The sequence below is a fragment of the Oncorhynchus tshawytscha genome, linkage group LG11 (genome assembly GCF_018296145.1).
Source record: "Oncorhynchus tshawytscha isolate Ot180627B linkage group LG11, Otsh_v2.0, whole genome shotgun sequence".
Lineage (NCBI taxonomy): Eukaryota > Metazoa > Chordata > Actinopteri > Salmoniformes > Salmonidae > Oncorhynchus > Oncorhynchus tshawytscha.
In genome coordinates, this window is record NC_056439.1 from 53,992,759 (window position 1) to 54,017,814 (window position 25,056).

A 25,056-nucleotide genomic window follows, 5' to 3' on the forward strand; every position below is an offset into this window, starting at 1 on the left:
ATTTTGTCTAGTGAGTGGAAGAGTCTAAAACATGTGATATGGTGTTCTGAGAGAACACATCCAGGACATATAGGCTGCATCCCAAATGGCACCCTATTCTCTATACAGTGCACTACTTTAGACCAGAGCCCTATTCTCTATATAGTGCACTACTTTAGACCAGAGCCCTATATAGTGCACTACTTTAGACCAGAGCCCTATATAGTGCACTACTTTAGACCAGAGCCCTATGGCATCCTATTCCCTATATAGTGCACTACTTTAGACCAGAGCCCTATATAGTGCACTACTTTAGACCAGAGCCCTATATAGTGCACTACTTTAGACCAGAGCCCTATATAGTGCACTACTTTAGACCAGAGCCCTATGGCATCCTATTCCCTATATAGTGCACTACTTATGACCAGAGCCCTATGGTTCCTATGTGCCCTGGTCAGAAGTAGTGCACTATGTAGGGAATAGGGTCTCATTTGGGGCGTATCCATACAGTACAGGAGGAAGTGAGGCCTTCAGGAAGTATTGACCGTTTAAGATTGTGTTACAAAGTGGGATTAAAATGGATTAAAAATATATTTAAAAAAAAAAATCAATCTACAAAACTCTGTCAAAGGGGTATAAAATATAAAAGAAAAACAAATATATTTTGATTAGTTAAGTAGGAACAGTGGAGGTAGTCAATGTTGAACACTATTATTACACAGAGTGAGTCCATGCAACTTGTTAAGCACATTGAACTTATTTAGTTGGGCCATAAAGGGATTGAATAATTGACGCAAGACATTTCAGCTTTTCATTTTTAATTAAATTCATTTGTAAAAAATAACTTTTAAAAAAGAATTCCACTTTGACATTGTGTGTCAGGTCAGTGACAAAAATAATAAGTGACACATTTAAAAAAAAAATAAAAAAAATCAGGCTGAAACAGAATGTGTAAACAGGGTTGTGAATACTCTGAAGGCACCGTACAGGGAGCCATTTCAGACACATTCAATGTCTGGTCGTCATCAATTCATAACGGCTGATCAGTTATTGAATTTATAGCTTTGTCCGATCCATTAAAAGAAAAATCGACAAAGATGAGGTCTGTCGTGTTAAAAACATTTTTAAAGCTACCGTCACCAAGCAAACTTGATTTCTGTACGCTCACAAATGCCAAGTAATTATCTTTAGAACTGAAAACCCGCAGGGGAAATTATAACTCTCATTTAATGATAAGAGCAGGTTCCAGCTTAGTCTAAAATACATGATTTTCTGAAACAGGTCAATATTCAGACCCCATGACTTGTTACAACTTTAATCTAAAATTGATTAAATTAAAAATTAAAAAAAAAAGGCTACACACAATATCCCATAATGACAGTGTTTTTTAGAAATTAAGAAATGCATAAAACTAAAACAGATACCTTATTTACATAAGTATTCAGACACTTTGCTATGAGACTCTAAATTGAGCTCAGGTACATCCTGTTTCCCATTGATCATCCTTGAGATGTTTCTACAACTTGATCGGACATGATTTGGAAAGACACTGTCTGTATAAGATCCCACAGTTGACAGGACATATCAGAACAAAAACCAAGCCATGAGGTCGAAGGAATTGTCCGTAGAGCTCAGACAGGATTGTGTCGAGACACAGTGGTGGCAGCATCAAACTGTGGGGAGGTTTTTCAGCGGCAAGGACTGGGAGACTAGTCAGGATCGAGGGAAAGAACAAAAAGTACAGAGAGATGAAAACCTGCTCCATAGCGCTCAGGACCTCAGACTGGGGTGAAGGTTCCCCTTCAAACAGGACAACGACCCTAAGCAATGACAACGCAGGAGAGCTTGAGGGGATCTGCAGAGAGGAATGGGAGAAACTCCCCAAATACAGGTGTGCCAAGCTCATATAGCATCATACCAAGACGACTTGAGGCTGTAATCACTACCAAAAGGTACTTCAACAAAGTAGAGGGACTGAATACTTATGTAAATGTGATATTTATAAATGTAAAATAAATCAATACATTTGCAAAAAAAGTATCTAAAAACAAGTTTTTTGCTTAGTCATTATGAGAAAGGAAGGGGGGGGAGGACACACCTAGTCAGTTGTACAATTAGAGATGTGTGGGGTGCTTCCTAAATCGACGTCATATGGATATGTTGATGAGGGGAAAAAAAAAAAACAACCATTTAATCCATTGAAGAATAAGGCTGTAACAAAATATGGGAAAAGTCAAGGGGTCTGAAGACTTTCCCAAATGCACTGTATGGGGCCCGTTTCCTGGGCCTAGATGAAGTCTAGTCTCCTACGCTATTTTCTGGCTAGGACTAGTTTTATATCTGGGAAACCGACCCATAGCAGGGATCGTCACCATACCACTGTGGTGAGAGTACTATACCTGGTATTTCCATGGCAACAAGGAAAACACAAAGCAGACTGAACTCTTGCGTCATTAAAATCTACTGGATGTAAAATATTGTCTGTTGTAGGAAAATAAACATGTGATTCTGGTTGACAGCATTAGGGCTGTTTCCCCTCAGGAAATTCAGTCAGCTTCATGTTTTGTTTTCCTTGACACTGTAACTCAGAGTATTGGGATCCTAAACCAGTGGTTCAGGTTTTTATTCAATAGGATTTCGTCATGAATTCTGCACCATCGTCTCCAGTTAGTGTTCTTGACACAGAATTATTTGACCTCGGTCAGAACAACAAGGCAGTCTCTCTCCTCAGGCTCTAGATCTCAAAATGTACTACACTATATAAAAGAACAGGGTGCCAACTTGTCAGTAAGGCAGCCAATACATCCTGCTGAGCCCACAAGCACAGTCTGGCATTTAACATGTAAGGCACCACAATCAGATCAGAGCAACAGATGTCCTCGTCCAGCCAACAGTAGACTGAGGATGGCAGGCACTGAACACACAGAATTACAACCCTTCACCTGTAGGCATTAGTCTGTTCTCTGGGATACTGTGTAATCCCCAGGTAGAGGCTGCTGCAACAGCTGATGAGATCAGCCTGGTACCAGACAAACCGAGACAGATGTAGCCTGGGAACCAGACAGATCCAGCCTGAGAACCAGACAAACCGAGACAGATGTAGCCTGGGAAACAGACTGTGGTGTGGTGACTGTAGGTCAGTTAAGCTGGATGGGAAGGTCCTCTCCGTACGTGCGTAGTAACTTGTTGTGGTTGTGGCTGACAGACCAGAGAGAAGGAAGGTAGCGAGGTGTCATGGTAGACAGGAAGTGTTGCCTCCAGCGGCGCTCCAGCTCTATTAATCCTTTCAGGCCCTGCTCGGCGGTTGCCTTCACCACCTTCAGCCCGTGGGGAATGTAGCTCTCATTGAAGATCCTGGGAGAGGGCAGGGTCATTATAAAAACATCATTCATTATAAAAACCCGACAGATACCTGGATACCAAAGAGCAAGAAGAACTAAACATCTCGATAGGAACCGGCTCAGGGCGGAGGCCCATGCTCGTCAGGCTGTACTGGGGGGGGGTCAGGTTAACAGAGCAGACCCTCACCTGGTCTCCAGGTCTGCAGCACTCTGAAGTGTCTCAGGAGTCAGCTCCAAGTCAGTGTTGTTGAAGAAGCACCTTATGACCTTCTGTAGCTCATCTCTCCTGGCCTCTGGAAGCCCAGCCCCCACGGTGAGCAGGGCTCGGGCTGCAGAACGAACCCTCCTGCGGTCAGAGTCCTCCAGGAGATATACGCCCTCCTCACACCCCTGGGGAGGAGATAAATATCCACAGTTGAATATCTCAACAATATATTGATACACTGAGCCAACATGGTTTTAACACTTTTATTTCCATGACTGATTAAAAGTTATTTTCTCAACTTCTCTTGTCCCTCTGCAGCAGACAATGTTTGGAACATAAAATCAATATATCAAATCACAATAAAATGACTAAATATAGAATAGCGATGCATATAAATTCACAAAGAATCAGAATACATAACACCTCAGTATGGTGATAATATCCTATGGTGAGGTGCCTCGCAATTCCCAACCCTCTCACACACTTCCCAGCCCTACCTGGGGCGTGCCATACTCATCAGCCAGCTGCTGCTTCAGGAAGCCGTCGTGCACGTTGGAGGCCGCGTGACAGGAAGTGCACAGCAGCAAGATGTCATGGGAGTTGTGGTCCTTCATCTCCGAGGGGAAGTGACGTTTGTATTCTTGAGGAACGATGTTCTTCCTGTAGGGGGGGGGGGTAAGATGAGATGGCAACCAGTTCACACTACAGGCCCTCAACACAGAGGGCAACCAGTTCACACTACAGGCCCTCAACGCAGAGGGGAACTAACACCGCTAAATAGTCACGTCCACTTCCTACCCCACTAGGATGGACTGTCATGGCTGCAACATAAAGGTCTTCTTTGGCCAAGTCCCGATTCGCCACCCTTTAACGGTGGGAACTCCTCCAGCTAATGCCTAAACCAATCCCATCATCGCAACTTCACCACGGGGATGGTGCAAGTAAACTGAGAAAAGGGTGGCGAATCGGGACAAACCTGTTATTAGTTATATTAACAGTGTCTAACTGTGTAGTATCTGACCCGACTGATACGAGGCCCCGTCCCGCCTGATACGAGGCACAGGTTCTCCTCACCTGATATAAGAGTTGTTCTTGCCACACACCACACACAGGTTCTCCTTGGCAGTCAGGTAGTAGTCTTGCTGGGAGTCTGGACGTCCAGAAGGCTCAAACAGCAGACGCACGATGAAGGGCTCCTCATTCTGCATCACTAGATGAAGACAGAAGAGTCAACTTGAACTGAAATTGGCCCGCGTGGATAGGAGGCCTAAATTGAAATGTTTCTCACAGAATAAATATGAAAAGTATGAACATAAAAATGTAAAGGGAAAAGTTTGGAGATTAGGGGAAAATTATAAGACCAAAAGGTGAGAAATGTTTACCCGACAAGACAATATAATCATTACACTTCTGATTTTGTGCACATTTTTCACCAGATATGTTGATAATTAAATCTTAAAATGCACATTTGGAACAAACCCCTGTCACTCCAAACACACACAGAGCTGTGAGTCACAGAACTAGAGCTCTGACCTGATGTATAGCACGTGTTACTGGACAGCCTGACCTGACGCGTTACTGGACAGCCTGACCTGACGCGTTACTGGACAGCCTGACCTGACGCGTTACTGGACAGCCTGACCTGACGCGTTACTGGACAGCCTGACCTGACGCGTTACTGGACAGCCTGACCTGACGCGTTACTGGACAGCCTGACGCGTTACTAGCCTGACCTGACGCGTTACTGGACAGCCTGACGCGTTACTGGACAGCCTGACGCGTTACTGGACAGCCTGACGCGTTACTGGACAGCCTGACGCGTTACTGGACAGCCTGACGCGTTACTGGACAGCCTGACGCGTTACTGGACAGCCTGACGCGTTACTGGACAGCCTGACCTGACGCAGCGTTACTGGACAGCCTGACCTGACGCATAGCGCGTTACTGGACAGCCTGACCTGACGCATAGCGCGTTACTGGACAGCCTGACCTGACGCATAGCGTGTTACTGGACAGCCTGACCTGACGCATAGCGTGTTACTGGACAGCCTGACCTGACGCATAGCGTGTTACTGGACAGCCTGACCTGACGCATAGCGTGTTACTGGACAGCCTGACCTGACGCATAGCGTGTTACTGGACAGCCTGACCTGACGTATAGCGTGTTACTGGACAGCCTGACCTGACGTATAGCGTGTTACTGGACAGCCTGACCTGACGTATAGCGTGTTACTGGACAGCCTGACCTGACGTATAGCGTGTTACTGGACAGCCTGACCTGACGTATAGCGTGTTACTGGACAGCCTGACCTGACGTATAGCGTGTTACTGGACAGCCTGACCTGACGTATAGCGTGTTACTGGACAGCCTGACCTGACGTATAGCGTGTTACTGGACAGCCTGACCTGACGTATAGCGTGTTACTGGACAGCCTGACCTGACGTATAGCGTGTTACTGGACAGCCTGACCTGACGTATAGCGTGTTACTGGACAGCCTGACCTGACGTATAGCGTGTTACTGGACAGCCTGACCTGACGTATAGCGTGTTACTGGACAGCCTGACCTGACGTATAGCGTGTTACTGGACAGCCTGACCTGACGTATAGCGTGTTACTGGACAGCCTGACCTGACGTATAGCGTGTTACTGGACAGCCTGACCTGACGTATAGCGTGTTACTGGACAGCCTGACCTGACGTATAGCGTGTTACTGGACAGCCTGACCTGACGTATAGCGTGTTACTGGACAGCCTGACCTGACGTATAGCGTGTTACTGGACAGCCTGACCTGACGTATAGCGTGTTACTGGACAGCCTGACCTGACGTATAGCGTGTTACTGGACAGCCTGACCTGACGTATAGCGTGTTACTGGACAGCCTGACCTGACGTATAGCGTGTTACTGGACAGCCTGACCTGACGTATAGCGTGTTACTGGACAGCCTGACCTGACGTATAGCGTGTTACTGGACAGCCTGACCTGACGTATAGCGTGTTACTGGACAGCCTGACCTGACGTATAGCGTGTTACTGGACAGCCTGACCTGACGTATAGCGTGTTACTGGACAGCCTGACCTGACGTATAGCGTGTTACTGGACAGCCTGACCTGACGTATAGCGTGTTACTGGACAGCCTGACCTGACGTATAGCGTGTTACTGGACAGCCTGACCTGACGTATAGCGTGTTACTGGACAGCCTGACCTGACGTATAGCGTGTTACTGGACAGCCTGACCTGACGTATAGCGTGTTACTGGACAGCCTGACCTGACGTATAGCGTGTTACTGGACAGCCTGACCTGACGTATAGCGTGTTACTGGACAGCCTGACCTGACGTATAGCGTGTTACTGGACAGCCTGACCTGACGTATAGCGTGTTACTGGACAGCCACTACGTTCCAGCTTTAGGAGCTTATTAGTGCCCAAATGAGCCATTTTCAACCTGTATACAGGTACAAGTGTAAGAGGCTACCTGCTCATTTTACAGTATGAACCCACCAATACTAAAGTTCCCATTGACTGTACATATGAAAACAGACAGTGTTGGGACAGCCAGCAGGGTATAAGGCGGTGTATGTCTACCTCCGATTCCTTTATCCAGGTACCACTGGGCCTTCTTCTTGTCGCAGGTACAGAGGGGTTGTCCATCCGGGGCATAGAGGAAGCAGTTGTCATAAAGAGGAGACTTCCTGCAACACGCAGAGCGAACAGAACCCCAGGGGGAAATCAGACTAGTGACTAACACAGAACCCCGGGGGGGGAGATATCAGACTAGTGACTAACACAGAACCCGGGGGGAAATCAGACTAGTGACTAACACAGAACCCCTGGGGGGGGATATCAGACTAGTGACTAACACAGAACCCCTGGGGGGGAGGGGGATATCAGACTAGTGACTAACACAGAACCCCTGGGGGGGGATATCAGACTAGTGACTAACACAGAACCCCAGGGGGAAATCAGACTAGTGACTAACACAGAACCCCTGGGGGGGGATATCAGACTAGTGACTAACACAGAACCCCAGGGGGAAATCAGACTAGTGACTAACACAGAACCCCAGGGGGAAATCAGACTAGTGACTAACACAGAACCCCGGGGGGAAAATCAGACTAGTGACTAACACAGAACCCCGGGGGGAAATCAGACTAGTGACTGACACAGAACCCCAGGGGGATCGGGAAATCAGACTAGTGACTGACACAGAACCCCAGGGGGATCAGACTAGTGACCAACACAGAACCCCAGGGGGATCAGACTAGTGACTAACACAGAACCCCAGGGGGATCAGACTAGTGACTAACACAGAACCCCGGGGGGAAAATCAGACTAGTGACTAACACAGAACCCCGGGGGGAAATCAGACTAGTGACTGACACAGAACCCCGGGGGGAAAATCAGACTAGTGACTAACACAGAACCCGGGGGGAAATCAGACTAGTGACTGACACAGAACCCCAGGGGGATCGGGAAATCAGACTAGTGACTGACACAGAACCCCAGGGGGATCAGACTAGTGACCAACACAGAACCCCAGGGGGATCAGACTAGTGACTAACACAGAACCCCAGGGGGGGGGATCAGACTAGTGACTAACACAGAACCCCCGGGGGGATCAGACTAGTGACTAACACAGAACCCCGGGGGGATCAGAATAGTGACTAACACAGAACCCCAGGGGGATCAGACTAGTGACTAACACAGAACCCCAGGGGGATCAGACTAGTGACTAACACAGAACCCCAGGGGGATCAGACTAGTGACTAACACAGAACCCCAGGGGGTGGGGGAAATCAGACTAGTGACTAACACAGAACCCCAGGGGGGAAATCAGACTAGTGACTGACACAGAACCCCAGGGGGAAATCAGACTAGTGACTAACACAGAACCCCGGGGGGAAATCAGACTAGTGACTAACACAGAACCCCAGGGGGAGAAATCAGACTATTGACTAACACGGGAAAATGTATAAAACCAGTCTAAAATGAAGGCCAGAATCACACTACTTTTACACCAAAGGTTTACCTAAATGTGGGTGATGATTGTTACTATGAAAGTCAGGCAAATTGTTCGGTATTACGACCCTGAAAACTGGCATTTTGCAGAGGTCAGTAACAAACGTCTGCTCCATGGGCTTGTGCTATGAAAGAGATCCCTGGACAGACAAACCACCACTGACCTAGCAGCGTAGCCCACGCCGAGCGGTTTTCTCCTGTTGTTCCTTCTGGGGTCTGGTACTTGCTGGTCCCCAGTCTCCAAAGTAGGTTGCTGCCGCTTCTTCCTCTTCCTCTCACCGTCCTCTCCCTCACCCCTCTCCCTGAAGGGTGTGTCTACCAGGCCCTGGCAGCGATTGGCCAGCTGGGTATAGCCACTCCCACTGTCAGGTGAGGGCGTGGTGTCTGAGTTGAGGCCCAGCAGGTGGATGAACAGGGCGATGGATACCTGGGCGTCTCGGGCTGCGTAAGCTATCTTGGGGTCACAAGACAGAGAGATTGGGGTTAAAATCAGAGACAACGTGTTTGAGAGGGATCCCTGAGCAAAATAAAAAGGAGAGGATCGCACATCTTCACAACATAGTAGTTGGTTATATTTAGGATGCAAGGAGATTTGTCAATCAGTCGCAGTCCGACTGCACTGTAGTTGATCTCAAACAGTAACAATCTTTGCATAACACAGGATCCCTGTATTAATTAGCACCAGTAGTGTAGTTTACCTGTTCTAGGATCAGCCACTATGGATCCATCCTATATTAATTAGCACCAGTATTGTAGTTTACCTGTTCTGGGGTCAGCTGGTCAGCCTCCCAGTTACTGCACCGTAGAGCCATGGATTTATCCAGAGACACATTGAGCAGGTCAGCAGCCAGAGACTTGAGGCTCAAACCATTGTTGAGCACTACTTTCCTGCACAGAAAAACACAGGTTCAGAACCAGAGAAATACAGTGTAAGTGGGAAGTTTACATACACTTAGGTTGGAGTCATTAAAACTCATTTTTCAACCACTCCACAAATTTCTAGTTAAACTATAGTTTTGTCAAGTCTGTTAGGACATCTACTTTGTGCAAGACACAAGTAAAGTTTTCCATCAATAGTTTACAGGCAGATTATTTCACTTATAATTCACTGTATCACAATTCCAGTGGGTCAGAAGTTTACATACACTAAGTTGACTGTGCCTTTATTTCTTTGGATATTTCGATGATGTCAATCGGAGGCACTGAGTTTGAAGGTAGGCCTTGAAATACATCCACAGGTACACCTCCAATTTACTCAAATGACGTAAATTAGCCTATCAGAAGCTTCTAAAGCCATGACATTTAAAATTACTTGTGTCATACACAAATTAGATGTCCTAACTCACTTGCCAAAACTATAGTTTATTAACAAGAAAGTTGTGGAGTGGTTGAAAAACTAGTTTTAATTACTCCAACCTAAGTATGTAAACCTCTGACTTAAACTGTAGATCTTCTGCACATTCTGTCAGACCTGAGCCAATTAAGGAAAGCTTTGACTATGTACAGACTCAGTGAGCATAGCCTTGCTATTGAGAAAGGCCGCCATAGCCTGTCTTCTCTTGAGAGCCATGTCTGCCTATGTGCTCACTGCCCACAAAATGAGGTGTAAACTGAGCTGTACTTCCTAACCTCCTGCCCAATGTATGACCATAGACACACATTTCCCTCAGATTACACAGATCCACACAAAGAATTTGAAAACAAATCCAATTTTGATCAACTCCCATATCTATAGTGAAATACCAGTGTGCCATCATGTGCCAAATGTTAGTACATTTTTTGTCGTCATTTTAATTATCATTGTTCCCATGCCAAAGTCCCTTGAATTGAGACCCACAGAGAGATAGTTGGAGGGTAAACGGCTGATCAAAACAGAACCTCGTGGTGCCCGTGTTCTTTAGGTGGTGCCCGTGTTCTTTAGGTGGTGCCCGTGTTCTTTAGGTGGTGCCCGTGTTCTTTAGGTGGTGCCCGTGTTCTTTAGGTGGTGCCCGTGTTCTTTAGGTGGTGCCCGTGTTCTTTAGGTGGTGCCCGTGTTCTTTAGGAGGTGCCCGTGTTCTTTAGGTGGTGCCCGTGTTCTTTAGGTGGTGCCCGTGTTCTTTAGGTGGTGCCCGTGTTCTTTAGGTGGTGCCCGTGTTCTTTAGGAGGTGCCCGTGTTCTTTAGGTGGTAGGTGGTGCCCGTGTTCTTTAGGTGGTGCCCGTGTTCTTTAGGTGGTGCCCGTGTTCTTTAGGTGGTGCCCGTGTTCTTTAGGTGGTGCCCGTGTTCTTTAGGTGGTGCCCGTGTTCTTTAGGTGGTGCCCGTGTTCTTTAGGTGGTGCCCGTGTTCTTTAGGTGGTGCCCGTGTTCTTTAGGAGGTGCCCGTGTTCTTTAGGAGGTGCCCGTGTTCTTTAGGAGGTGCCCGTGTTCTTTAGGAGGTGCCCGTGTTCTTTAGGTGGTGCCCGTGTTCTTTAGGTGGTGCCCGTGTTCTTTAGGTGGTGCCCGTGTTCTTTAGGTGGTGCCCGTGTTCTTTAGGTGGTGCCCGTGTTCTTTAGGTGGTGCCCGTGTTCTTTAGGTGGTGCCCGTGTTCTTTAGGTGGTGCCCGTGTTCTTTAGGTGGTGCCCGTGTTCTTTAGGTGGTGCCCGTGTTCTTTAGGTGGTGCCCGTGTTCTTTAGGTGGTGCCCGTGTTCTTTAGGAGGTGCCCGTGTTCTTTAGGAGGTGCCCGTGTTCTTTAGGAGGTAGGTGGTTCGTATTGTAGATAGAACCTACAATCTATCAATGTAATTGTGTGTATAATTTCCAATCTCCCGTATAATTAAAAAATATATATATATATATATTTTCCTTTATTATTGTCCCTTAACCTTACCACCCCTCGACTAATTGAAGTAAACTAATGGACAGTTACACTTCATCTCACAAACATGGTATATTTTACATTAGTCATCGATGTTTATTTGTATTTAGTCCCAACCTTCAGCTCCACTCAGACCCTCCATCAATCTCTGGAAATTCATTTCTATTTGCCATATATTTTAACTGTGCTGTAATGTTTAAGAAAAAAAAGAGAGGTCTAAAACCTTTACATTCTCAGTTTCTACAGATTGTAAATTAAAAAGATGAACATTTGTATTATATTTTTATTTTACCTTTATTTAACTAGGCAAGTCAGTTAAGAACAAATTCTTATTTTCAATGACGGCCTAGGAACAGTGGGTTTAACTGCCTGTTCAGGGGCAGAACAACAGATTTGTACCTTGTCAGCTCGGGGGTTTGAACTTGCAACCTTCCGGTTACTAGTCCAACGCTCTAACCACTAGGCTACTCTGCCGCCCCATATAAAAGATTGACTATCAACCAAAGCCCATCTCCAGTAGTACCTTTGTCGTAGTGCGAGATATCTCAGGTCCACGGTACTCCCCAGAGACAGACCGTAGTCTCGGGTCAGACGTTTCCCGTCCTCATAACAGCCCACGCCCACCTTCAGGACATGGGGGTCCCGGAGGACCTAAATAATAATACAACAGAATATATGCCATCTACCCATAATTGTAATATTGGTGTCCCCAGTGGGAATCGAACCCACTATACTGGCATTAAAAAGCATAATTCTCTACCAACTGAGCCACAGAGGACCATATACCTCCTTCAAGCTGAGGGGAAAGTCCTGCTGGCTTCCTCGGAGCAGCTGTAGCCTCACCACCACACACAGGCCAGAGTAGGAAGTCATCTGGAGGAGGGAGACAGCTGACGACTTACCATTCACTGACACCTGGGGAGGGAGAGGAAGGTGGATGAGGAGGGAGACGGCTGACCATTCACTGACACCTGGGGAGGGAGAGGAAGGTGGATGAGGAGGGAGACGGCTGACCCTTCACTGACACCTGGGGAGGGAGAGGAAGGTGGATGAGGAGGGAGACGGCTGACCATTCACTGACACCTGGGGAGGGAGAGGAAGGTGGATGAGGAGGGAGACGGCTGACCATTCACTGACACCTGGGGAGGGAGAGGAAGGTGGATGAGGAGGGAGACGGCTGACCATTCACTGACACCTGGGGAGGGAGAGGAAGGTGGATGAGGAGGGAGACGGCTGACCCTTCACTGACACCTGGGGAGGGAGAGGAAGGTGGATGAGGAGGGAGACGGCTGACCATTCACTGACACCTGGGGAGGGAGAGGAAGGTGGATGAGGAGGGAGACGGCTGACCATTCACTGACACCTGGGGAGGGAGAGGAAGGTGGATGAGGAGGGAGACGGCTGACCCTTCACTGACACCTGGGGAGGGAGAGGAAGGTGGATGAGGAGGGAGACGGCTGACCCTTCACTGACACCTGGGGAGGGAGAGGAAGGAAGATGAGGAGGGAGACAGCTGACGTCTTACCCTTCACTGACACCTGGGAACGAGGGGAATACAGAGAGGAGGGAGACTACAACAGGAAATAGACTTTACATGCAAAACGAACTCGTACGCTCAGGCCCTTACCCATTCGCAGTCCAGCCCGAGGACGGGGTAGACTGATAGCTCCTTTTGCAGCGACGGCCACAGCTGCTCCCAATCCTCCTCAGAGCTCACCATCACAGACTGCACTGCCAAGAGCTGGTCAGCAGGGGGCAGTGAAACAGGCAGGAGGAGGTCCAGGCTTTGACCAGGGGTTAGCTGGGACTCGACTGGCTCCACAACCACAGGCTCTGGTTTCACAGGACTCAGCTGTTCCACTGATACGGGACCAGTGCTGACCCCTATCTGACCCGGAGCTAGACGCCGCTTCTTCTGTGTCCTCAGGGTTAGCTGTCGCCATAGTAACAGGCCTCCCAAGGTGGCCCCCAACAGGGTGACCACCGTAGCCATCAGGGCATTAAATCTAGTAGCCATCTTGGGTTTCAGAGGTGCCGGTTAGAGCTGGTTGGTTGTGTGGTGTGTAGAGGGGTGTAGGTAGATAGACCTTTACAGATCGAATTGAAGTTTGTTCCGAGACACTGGTGATGTCAGCATTGGGGAACAGCAAGATTTGTCCTGTCCAACGTCGGCACCTGTGAAGAGAAAAGACTATTGGTTAGTAGAAGACACCTCATCCCCTGGGAAATAATATGCTATAGTCACATGTCATCACACTACAGGACAACTCAATATGCTATAGTCACATGTCATCACACTACAGGACAACTCAATATGCTGTAGTCACATGTCATCACACTACAGGACAACTCAATATGCTATAGTCACATGAGATCATCACACTACAGGACAACTCAATATGCTATAGTCACATGTCATCACACTACAGGACAACTCAATATGCTGTAGTCACATGTCATCACACTACAGGACAACTCAATATGCTATAGTCACATGAGAACATCACACTACAGGACAACTCAATCTGCTATAGTCACATGAGAACATCACACTACAGGACAACTCAATATGCTATAGTCACATGTCATCACACTACAGGACAACTCAATATGCTGTAGTCACATGTCAACACATGAATATCTGGCGTCTTTGTGGGAAGTTGACGTTGCAGAGATTCCTGGAGTGATTGATGCTCGTCGGATGAATCATGTGAATAATGAAAAAGTCAAGAGTATCTGTTCTTTTGTTGATATGGAGTCTCTCCTTACTTAAGTGCAGTTGGGATAATATCAACTACTGAGTCAGAGCATTTGTTCCAAGACCAAAGCAGTTTGGTCAAGGGATGGAGAAGACTCCACACAGAAGAGAGAAGCAGAGATGTCCAAGTTGTAGAAAAGATCATGATGCGTTTGTTTTGTTTTTTTAAGTGAAGAAAATGTGACATGTTCCAACTGTGGTAGGAACCATGAAGCTACGTCTTTGGAAATGCCCAACAAGGGTGAAAGAGAACGAGGAGGCCAAAGTCAGGGCTGTCCAGAGCATTTCATATGCAACACCTGTTGAAAGGGTTGAGGGTTTGAATGGCGGTCCTTAAGCAGGGCCGGCCCTTCCGTTAGGCAAGATTAGGCCACAATTCCGTCTACTGAAAGAGCCACAAGATGGCGTTTCAACAGTTCATTACTACAAAATCCTACATCCTGTGCTTAATTTGAAGTTTAACTAATTTCATTTCATATGATCAGTACATTTAAAAAAAAAAGATGACCCCCAGATTCTATAGGATGCCACCAAAGCTTTTATTTAAAAAAATTAAAAACAGCATTTGTATTTTGGTTGAAGAAAAAGCAAAAACAATTAAAGATGCCAGAATTGGAAATGTTAACTGCATTAGAGTTTAACAAAACACTCTTTTCAGACACACTTCAATACCAAAATGACAAAGCAGGTTAGGAGACTGAGGTTAAAGGTTAGGACAAGGAAAGCAGTTCGTTGGAGCCAAGCGCTGTCAAGAGGAAGGCTGCCTCAGGTCAAAACCCACAGTCTGGTCCTTGATATCTCCTCAGGTCAAAACCCACAGTCTGGTCCTTGATATCTCCTCAGGTCAAAACCCACAGTCTGGTCCTTGATATCTCCTCAGGTCAAAACCCACAGTCTGGTCCTTGATATCTCCTCAGGTCAAAACCCACAGTCTGGTCCTTGATATCTCCTCAGGTCAAAACCCACAGTCTGGTCCTTGATATCTGGCATCCTTGGGACATCAACTCTGATGTTACCCCATTGAAGTTGATATTTTGTACTGGTTAAGGTAAGGGTCAGATAAGGGTTAAGGACACCGTGCGCTAGTTAACTCGGTAATTAAGGACACCGTCCGACAGACCGGGGACGAAGGACACTGTGTAGATGCCGTTGTTGCCCCCGACCTTTGATAATATTTATCAAGGGTTTTCTATGGTGAGATGTGTTGTCTGCACTGTAAACTGAGCGGTTAGTAGATAGTGTAGAAAACAGTGTTCCATACAAACAAATATATATGAACGGTGGCTGTCATGTAATACCAGACTGCACTGAGCCTCCCCCAGTTTAAACACTATCAAGTGGGGTTCCTGCAGATGTGTGAACGCCCTGAATTTCAGCCTTCTGTTTTTAATGCTTATTTGATAGTAAACGACACATTCAACCCAGCGACTGGTTAGTGTTTCTAGAGATGATGGAAATGCCTCTGATAAATGCTTTTGATAGTGAATCTGACCCTTGGGAGTGCAAACAGCAGGGTATATAATAGCGGAGACAACGTTGTGTAATTCACTGTCGTTTACAAGTGTAGCTAGTTAGCTGGTACAAACTAGTCCGGTCGCTGGACAAGTTTGATTAACAGCTACTAATAAGCGTTGCTAAAATAAATCTGGTTGTTTCTGAAGACTGGTGTCGCTAGATAGTGAAGTGTGTCAGTCAGCTAACCTATTAGCTAATGTGGTTTCCACAATTACAACCGTAGCTGAATCTACTAGACAAGATACATCAGTTACCAACTTTAATGTCCTTCTCTGGACTGACATTTGCTGCTTGTTTATTTCCATTCACCTACCTTCAGTGTTTCACGTCCGCAGCGCTGCCTTCCTGCACATGGCCACTGGTTTGTGGTGGTGTTGAGGTTCTTCTTCCGGGTCCATTTATTATGACGGACACATTATCCAGCACATTATCCAGATAATGTAGTGACCGTTCTAACAACCAAAATAAACCTCTTCGAAAATAGAAGCCAATTGGGAGGAGGCAAAAATCAGGTGGAACCCATTCTAGCCAATCAGAGGGCAGATCTCACTGTGAACAGGCACAACTGTTTCCACTAGTTACCACAGCCACAAAGACGACAGTCTACATCGTAGGAATTCATGAACACTAAAATTCCCTTTGTGGTTTTCATTTAAGGTTAGGGATAAGTTTAACACTGTGGTTAAGGTTTCAAATCACATTTTATGAAGATAAATTGTAGAAATTGGTGGGGTTAATGACTTTGTGGCTGTGCGAACTAGTGACGACCAACTCCAATATATCATACTTATATCAGTAACATAACCTAATAATTACGAAACTTATATTCGATCAAAAGAGCCACACGTAGAAAATATGCCATACATTAAAAAAACAACAACAACAATAATAATAAATTCGACACTCCCATGGACCTCCATGCGAAAAAACGGCACCTGCTGGAGAAGACAGATGTTGGTCCCAGTTATCCCTCTCGCTTCCATGTGATGGACAAGGGGACATTGTCATGACAACGCCCCCACGCAGTCAGAGGAGGTGAGGAACAGAGTAACACATATCTTAGAGATTTTCCAGTTGTTCTGAAAGTAGCATTCAAGTGCCCAAACGGGTCCCTGAAAATGGTGTACTACGTCATATGTGTGCAGATATGTGCAGGACGTCATTGCTCTCTCTCTGCTGTGTGCGAGTCTTGCTAATGCTAGCTGTCAATCAAATGGCTAGGGGCCGAAGGCCATTGGCTGGACCTCAAATTGCTCGGTGGGTGCTGGCCAATGTGTCAAAAATGTAGGAACATGACACTGCACAGCTTCCAGAAAATAGCCGATTTCAAGGCTAATTTAGGCAAACAGTAATTCTGCTCATAGATTATGTATGAACATCCAGCCCAAAGCAGGATGTTTAAAAAATAAATCTTACACAATTACCCACATTGCATAAAATTGACTTGGAAGTCAGAAAAATATGAACGCATGGCAATTTCCAATGGTTAGAGGTCAGCCCCCCGTCAGATTAATGAGGTCAGGCCCCCCGTCAGATTAATGAGGTCAGGCCCCCGTCAGATTAATGAGGTCAGGACCCCCTGTCAGATTAAAGAGGTCAGGCCCCTGTCAGATTAAAGAGGTCAGGCCCCCGTCAGATTAAAGAGGTCAGGCCCCCGTCAGATTAAAGAGGTCAGGCCCCCGTCAGATTAATGAGGTCAGGCCCCCGTCAGATTAATGAGGTCAGGCCCCGTCAGATTAATGAGGTCAGGCCCCCGTCAGATTAATGAGGTCAGGCCCCCCACCCCGTCAGATTAAAGAGGTCAGGCCCCTGTCAGATTAAAGAGGTCAGGCCCCCGTCAGATCAAAGAGGTCAGGCCCCTGTAAAATCAAATAGGTCAGGCCCCCGTCAGATTAAAGAGGTCAGGCCCCCGTCAGATTAAAGAGGTTAGGCCCCCGTCAGATTAAAGAGGTCAGCCCCCCGTCAGACTAAAGAGGTCAGGCCCCCCGTCAGATTAAAGAGGTCAGCCCCCCCACCCCGTCAGATTAAAGAGGTTAGGCCCCCCGTCAGATTAAAGAGGTCAGGCCCCCGTCAGATTAAAGAGGTCAGGCCCCCGTCAGATTAATGAGGTCAGGCCCCTCGTCAGATTAAAGAGGTCAGGCCCCCCGTCAGATTAATGAGGTCAGGCCCCGTCAGATTAAAGAGGTCAGGCCCCCGTCAGATTAAAGAGGTCAGGCCCCCCGTCAGATTAATGAGGTCAGGCCCCCCCGTCAGATTAAAGAGGTCAGGCCCCCCGTCAGATTAAAGAGGTCAGGCCCCCGTCAGATTAATGAGGTCAGGCCCCCCCGTCGGATTACTTTCATGTTTCATGAAGACTTGAATTAATAACTGTCTTCTGGAAGAAAAACAACTCCTATTACAAATACCTGTTAAATCGGACTTAATATAGCAGTGTGCAGATGAAGTTTTAGCAGGTAAAGTTACTTTTTTAAATATATGTAAATCACTAGTAGCAGAGTCAAAGAAAGGCATCGTGAACACAGGGAACACACGGAACACAGGGAACTCACGGAACACACGGAACACAGGGAACACACGGAACACAGGGAACACACGGAACACAGGGAACTCACGGAATACAGGGAACACAGGGAACACAGGGAACTCACGGAACACAGGGAACTCACATAACACAGGAACTCACGGAACTCAGGGAACTCACGGAACACAGGGAACTCACGGAACACAGGGAACTCACGGAACACAGGGAACTCACGGAACTCACGGAACTCAGGGAACACAGGGAACAAAGGGAACACAGGGAACTCACGGAACACAGGGAACTCACAGAACACAGGGAACACAGGGAACTCACGGAACTCACAGAACACAGGGAAGGGAACACAGGGAACACAGGGAACTCACAGAACACAGGGAACACAGGGAACTCACGGAACACAGGGAACACAGGGAACACAGGGAACACAGGGAACACAGGGAACTCAGGGAACACAGGGAACTCACGGAACACAGGGAACTCACGGAACACAGGGAACTCACGGAACACAGGGAACTCACGGAACACAGGGAACACAGGGAACTCACGGAACACAGGGAATTCAGGGAACTCACGGAACACATAAACACCCAGAAGCTTGTTTTTCTTCTTCCACCATCAATTTATTACATATTTTTAGCTTAAATTGTTCTGGAAAGAAGTGGAATAAACTAATGAAATCAGAGAACACTTGATCAGAGACCAGATCATATTCACTAGATCAGAGAACTGATCATATTCACTAGATCAGAGAACTGATCAGAGACCAGATCATGTTCACGAGATCAGAGAACTTATCGTATTCACAGGCTTGATAAAACTGGTTTGATTAAAAAGGCCTGATAAAACAAGTATGTCAGACCAGAGTGAGGGACAGAGTGTACATCCCAAATGGCTCCCTATTCCCTATATAGTGCACTACTATAGACCAGAGCCCTATGGCACCCTATTCCCTATATAGTGCATTTCTCCTGGTCAAAAGTAGTGCACTATATACAGTGCCTTTGGAAAGTATTCAGACCCCTTGACTTTTCTCACATTTTGTTACGTTATAGCCTTATTCTAAAATGTATTAAATACAACAACAAATCCACATCTATCTACACACAATACCCCATAATGACATCACAATACCCCATAATGACATCACAATACCCCATAATGACATCACAATACCCCATAATGACAAAGCGAAAACAACAGAAATAGCTTATTTACATAAGTATTCAGACCCTTTGCTGTGAGACTCGAAACTGAGTTCAGGTGAATCCTGTTTCCATTGATCATCCTTGAGATGTTTCTACAACTTGATTGGAGTTCACCTGTGGTAAATTCAATTGATTGGACATGATTTGGAAAGACACACACCTGTCTATATAAGGTCCCAAGGCTGACAGGGCATGTCAGAGCAAAAACCAAGCAATGAGGTCGAAGGAATTGTCCGTAGAGCTCCGAGACAGGATTGTGTCGAGGCACAGATCTGGGGAAGGGTACCAAAAAATGTCTGCAGCATTGAAGGTCCTCAAGAACATAGTGGCCTCCATCATTCTTAAATGGAAAAAGTTTGGAACCACCAAGACTCTTCCTAGAGCTGGCCGGCCAAACTGAGCAATCTGAAGAGAAGGGCCTTGGTCAGGGAGGTTACCAAGAATCCGATGGTCACTGAAAGAGCTCCAGAGTTCCTCAGTGGAGATTGGAGATCCTTCCACAAGGACAACCATCTCTGCAGCACTCCACCAATCAGGCCTTATGGTAGAGTGGCCAGACAGAAGCCACTCCTCAGTAAAAGGCACATGGCAGCCCACTTGGAGTTGGTCAAAAGGCAGCTAAAGACTCTCAGACCGAGAAACACGATTCCCTGGTCTGATGAAACCAAGATTGAACTCTTTGGCCTGAATGCCAAGCCTCACGTCTGGGGGAAACCTGGCACCATCCCTATGGTGAAGCATTGTGGTGGCAGCATCATGCTGTGGGGATATTTATCAGCGGCAGGGACTGGGAGACTAGTCAGGATCGAGGGAAAGATGAACAGAGAAAAGTACAGAGATCCTTGATGAAAACCTGCTCCAGAGCGCTCAGGACCTCAGACTGGGTGAAGGTTCACCTTCCAACAGGACAACGACCCTAAGCACACAGACAAGACAATGCAGGAGAGGCTTCAGGACAAGTCTCTGAATGTCCTTGAGGGGGTCAGCCAGAGCCTGGACTTGAACCTGATCGAACATCTCTGGAGAGACCTGAAAATAGCTGTGCAGTGACGCTCCCCATCCAACCTGACAGAGCTTGAGAGGATCTGTACAGAAGAACAGGAGAAACTCCCCAAATACAGGTACGGCAAACTTGTAGCATCCTACCCAAGAAGACCTGAGGCTGTAATCGCTGCCAAAGGTGCATCAACAAAGTACTGAGTAAAGGGCCTGAATACTTATGTAAATGTGATAACCACTAGGCTACCTGCCTCCTCTAACCACTAGGCTACCTGCCTCCTCTAACCACTAGGCTACCTGCCTCCTCTAACCACTAGGCTACCTGCCTCCTCTAACCACTAGGCTACCTGCCGCCCTAAATTGAATCAATTGTAGAATAAGGCTGAAACGTAACAACATGGGGGAAAAAGTTAAGGGGTCTGAATACTTTCCAAATGCACTGTACACACACTACCGCTCCTTACTCCTGGTCAAAAGTAGTGCACTATGTAGGGAATAGTGTTCCATTTAGGACTCAAACCAGAGAAAGAGAAACAGGTTCTCTGTCTCTTTCCACTGCAAACAGCTGGACTCACTGTCAGGCCCCCCGTCAGATTAAAGAGGTCAGGCCCCCCGCCAGATTAGAGGTCAGGACCACCGTCAGATTAAAGAGGTCAGGCCCCGCCAGATTAGAGGTGAGGACCACCGTCAGATTAAAGAGGTCAGGCCCCCCGCCAGATTAGAGGTCAGGACCACCGTCAGATTAAAGAGGTCAGGCCCCCGTCAGATTAAAGAGGTCAGGCCTCCGGCCAGATTAGAGGTCAGGCCCCCGTCAGATTAAAGAGGTCAGGCCCCCCCGTCAGATTAAAGAGGTCAGGCCCCCGTCAGATTAAAGAGGTCCGGCCCCCATCCGGTTAAAGAGGTCAGCCCCCCGTCAGATTAAAGAGGTCAGGCCCCCGTCAGATTAAAGAGGTCAGGCTCCCTGCCAGATTAAAGAGGTCAGGCTCCCCGCCAGATTAAAGAGGTCAGCCCCCGTCAGATTAAAGAGGTCAGGCCCCCGTCAGATTAAAGAGGTCAGCCCCCCGCCAGATTAGAGATCAGGCCCCCTCGTCAGATCAATGAGGTCAGGCCCCCCGTCAGATTAAAGAGGTCAGGACACCCTGTCCTTCTGACACCGATAGAGTTGCATGTTTCCCGCTAACTCTACCAAAATTCCCAGGTTTTCCAGAATTCCTGGGAATTTTTGAAAAGTTACTGGAATTTTGCACCCCCTAGCCACAGATATCAGTTACGGGGGGGCCTGACATTACCCACAGCCCTGAACCGATGACCATCATTCACTAAAGCCCTGAAGTGATGAACTACTGTACTATAGTGCTTGTGCAAATAATATGGGGAAATCAATCATTTTTATTTAAAAAATAATATCATTGAAGGATAAATAAAATTGGGAGATGACACTGTCCTTAGTGTTAAAATACTACAACAACAAAGTACAAACATTACCACAAAAAAATTAAAAGAATGACAATGAAGATGGAAGTCAAATGTAGTTAAGTCCTAACGAATAGTACTATCGAGTACTAGATGAGTACTAATTACTAGTACTATCGAGTACTAGACTAGTACTATCATAGTAAGGAGACTTGAGAGGGCAGATCAGTGGTAGCAGAGGCAGCCTGGGGGTGTATTCATTAGTCGCACACCGTCGCAAAATGTTACGCAAATGGGAAACAAGAGTTTCTATTGGAAAATTCAAGTAGGTCCCTCCCCCGTTTGGTTCTTAATGAACACATCCCCAGGGTACCCCATACTGCCGACCACACTGCTGCCCGCTGGATCCACATCGATTGTTTCTGCAATGATGATTGAACTATTTACAGTGACAAGAACATCCAATCACAGGATGCAAAAAGCGAACGGCAAAATAAGACAGAATACAAAATAAAACAGCTGTCCCTTCAACACGTTCTCTCTTCAAGTCATCACAGAAATCAGTTGCCGTGAGCTATGTACACTAATATATTCTTAATAGATATAGATTTATAATATATGATAGTTTCTTGTATACAGGTTGCACATCCCCTCATTGTAGCTAGCTATCCTCTGTGCCCTTGGCAGAGATTACTTTACAACTCTTCTGTTAGATTTCCAAAGCTATTTTTTTAAAATATACCTTAATGCATAAAAATAAAGATTTTGGCATTCTCTCACTTTTTCTGATTTTTAAAATGTTTTTAGATGAGAACCTCTGGTCTGGAAGCTCAGTTCTCTTTCAGTGCTGCAGTCCTTCTGCCTGACAGGTGGTCCGGAGAGCAGATCATAATCCAGCCACCTGGGGGCGCTGTGAGCTGGACCAGGAGAGGGAGGAAGGGGTAGCAACCCCTGGTAAAGTTGTTTGAGTGTGTCTCGAGAGCTGGGAGGGCTCGGGTCGGGGCTGGGGTTGGGGCTGGGCTGGGTTGGGGTCGGGGCTGGGGTCGGGGTTGGGATGGGGTTGGGGCTGGAGTTGGTGCTGGGGTCGGGGCTGGGGTCGGTGTTGGGGCTGGGGTCGGGGCTGGGGTCGGTGTTAGTGTTGGGGTCGGTGTTGGGGCTCGGGTCGGGGTTGGGGCTCGGGTCGGGGTTGGGGCTGGGGTCGGTGTTGGGGTCGGTGTTGGGGCTGGGGTCGGGGCTGGGGTCGGGGCTGGGGTCGGGGCTGGGGTCGGGGTCAAGGTCGGGGTTGGGGCTGGGGTTGGGATCGGAGCTGGGGTCGGGGCTGGGGTCGGGGTCAAGGTCGGGGTTGGGTGTTGGGGCTCGGGTCGGGGTTGGGGCTGGGGTCGGTGTTGGGGTCGGTGTTGGGGTCGGGGTTTGGGTCGGGGCTGGGGTTGGGGTCGGGGCTGGGGCTCAGGTCGGGGTTGGGGTTGGGGGTCGGGGCTGGGGTCAGGGTTGGGGTCGGGGTTGGGGCTGGGGTCGGGGCTCGGGTCGGGGTCGGGGTTCGGGGTTGGGGTCGGGGCTGTGTTTTCTCAGATCCACCACTCCACAGGGTCATCATGTCCACTTCCACGTCATCCAAAGCAACAACACAACTAAACCCACAATACAAATGAAATGTCTGGTAAGCAGCAGCAGCACCTCCATCTCTCCTTCCTGTCCTACTGTTTCCATCCTTCATCCCTGCTGATAGCTCCACCCACCCATCCATCTTCTCCACTCAGGTCCTCCACTAAGCCAATCCAGGCGGATGTAGAGACTGAGAGAAAGGCTAGTCTGCTCCTCTTCCGTCCCTCACCAACCTGCAAATTCATTAAAAAAGTATCCTCTCCCCCATCATCACCACCTCCTCCTCAGTCCCAGTCCACCACCTCCTCCTCCCAGCTTCTCAGTCTCTAGAGTTGGATCTCAAAGGTCTTGTGCAGCTCGGAGGAGAAGGGGTTAGTGGGCGATGGCGTGGTGCGCTGGCGGGAGTGGGTCTCCAGGGCGGCCCACTTGGCCTCGAAGGGATCGGCCGTCGCCAGGGGTTGCGGCGGAAGGGGAGGGGCCGGGGAGGACGGAGGGGGCAGGGAGGGAGGGGCCCAGCTGTCAGCCCCACCCCCGTTGAAGGCTACACTCCCATTGGGTGCCTGGAAGGGAAGGGGCTGCTGGTGGGGGTTGCTGAAGGGGATACACACAGTGTGCTGATCAGGGTCATACTGGGGGGTGGGGTACGCCTGGGGCTGGGGGTGGGGTACGCCTGGGGCTGGGGGTGGGGTACGCCTGGGGCTGAGTGGCTGAACCAAACACATTGGCCACCATCTGAGAGGGTGTGATGCCCATCACGGGCACACTGGGATGGGCATAGGGCAGCCCGTTGGACATGGGGTAGGAGGCTGGGGCCTGGGTGTGGTAGGCAGGTTGGCGAGGGGCCAGCATGGGAATCGCAGGGGGCAGGGAGGACATGAAGGCCACAGGGGCAACTGCCTGGGTTGGGGGGGTAGAGAAGGGCTGGTTAGGGGCTAGTGTGGCAGGGAAGGCCTGGTTAGGGGGTAGGGTAGCAGGGAAGGCCTGGTTAGGGGTAGGGTAGCAGGGAAGGCCTGGTTAGGGGTAGGGTAGCAGGGAAGGCCTGGTTAGGGGGTAGGGTAGCAGGGAAGGCCTGGTTAGGGGTAGTGTTGTAGGGAAGGCCTGGTTAGGGGGTAGTGTAGCAGGGAAGGCCTGGTTAGGGGTAGGGTAGCAAGGAAGGCCTGGTTAGGGGGTAGTGTAGCAGGGAAGGCCTGGTTAGGGGTAGTGTAGCAGGGAAGGCCTGGTTAGGGGGTAGGGTAGCAGGGAAGGCCTGGGTGGAAGGCATGGGGACAATGAAAGCCTGGGTTGGGGGGATGGAGAAGGCTGGTGGGTTGGGGGTGAGGAACGGTTGGGAGGGGGGTGTGGACCCGAGTTGCGGAGCGCGGACAGACTTGGTGACCTCCTCGAGCCAACGGTCAGCCTCCGACGGCGTGCGGCGGTGGGAGTGGTGAGACGGAGACGATGTGGCGGAGGGAGGAGCTACAATCACTGGTGTCGTCCAATCACCTCCTAGTAGAGAAAACATCATGGAATGTTTAGACGTTTCGGAGTAAATCCTAATAATTGAACCTGAAAGCATCTTAAAACTGAACAATAACACCGACAACAGATGATATAGAAAGAGCATTATCAATAGATTTGATTGATTGATGACAATCATGACGTTGCTAACTT

General features: G+C 48.2%; 2 protein-coding genes across 2 annotated transcripts in view; both read right to left on the reverse strand.

The window, feature by feature from the left end:
* Nucleotides 1-1,999: 1,999 nt before the first annotated feature.
* exd2 (exonuclease 3'-5' domain containing 2) lies at nucleotides 2,000-16,068 on the reverse strand. Its single transcript, XM_042330367.1, has 11 exons — nucleotides 15,962-16,068; nucleotides 13,003-13,550; nucleotides 12,162-12,290; nucleotides 11,899-12,026; nucleotides 9,307-9,433; nucleotides 8,710-8,999; nucleotides 7,112-7,218; nucleotides 4,600-4,735; nucleotides 4,023-4,185; nucleotides 3,508-3,710; nucleotides 2,000-3,333 (listed from the first exon to the last, which is right to left on the reverse strand). The coding sequence occupies exons 2-11, from the start codon at nucleotides 13,390-13,392 to the stop codon at nucleotides 3,117-3,119; spliced, it is 1,890 nt and encodes a 629-aa protein (XP_042186301.1). The 5' UTR covers nucleotides 13,393-13,550; nucleotides 15,962-16,068; the 3' UTR covers nucleotides 2,000-3,116.
* Nucleotides 16,069-23,318: 7,250 nt separating this feature from the next.
* Nucleotides 23,319-25,056, reverse strand: part of LOC121847759 (protein numb homolog) — a 122,317-nt gene continuing 120,579 nt past the window's right edge. The window contains 3 exon segments of the mRNA XM_042330368.1: nucleotides 23,319-24,074; nucleotides 24,076-24,271; nucleotides 24,663-24,891. Coding sequence (XP_042186302.1) covers nucleotides 23,733-24,074; nucleotides 24,076-24,271; nucleotides 24,663-24,891 — 767 coding nt within the window. The 3' untranslated portion in view covers nucleotides 23,319-23,732.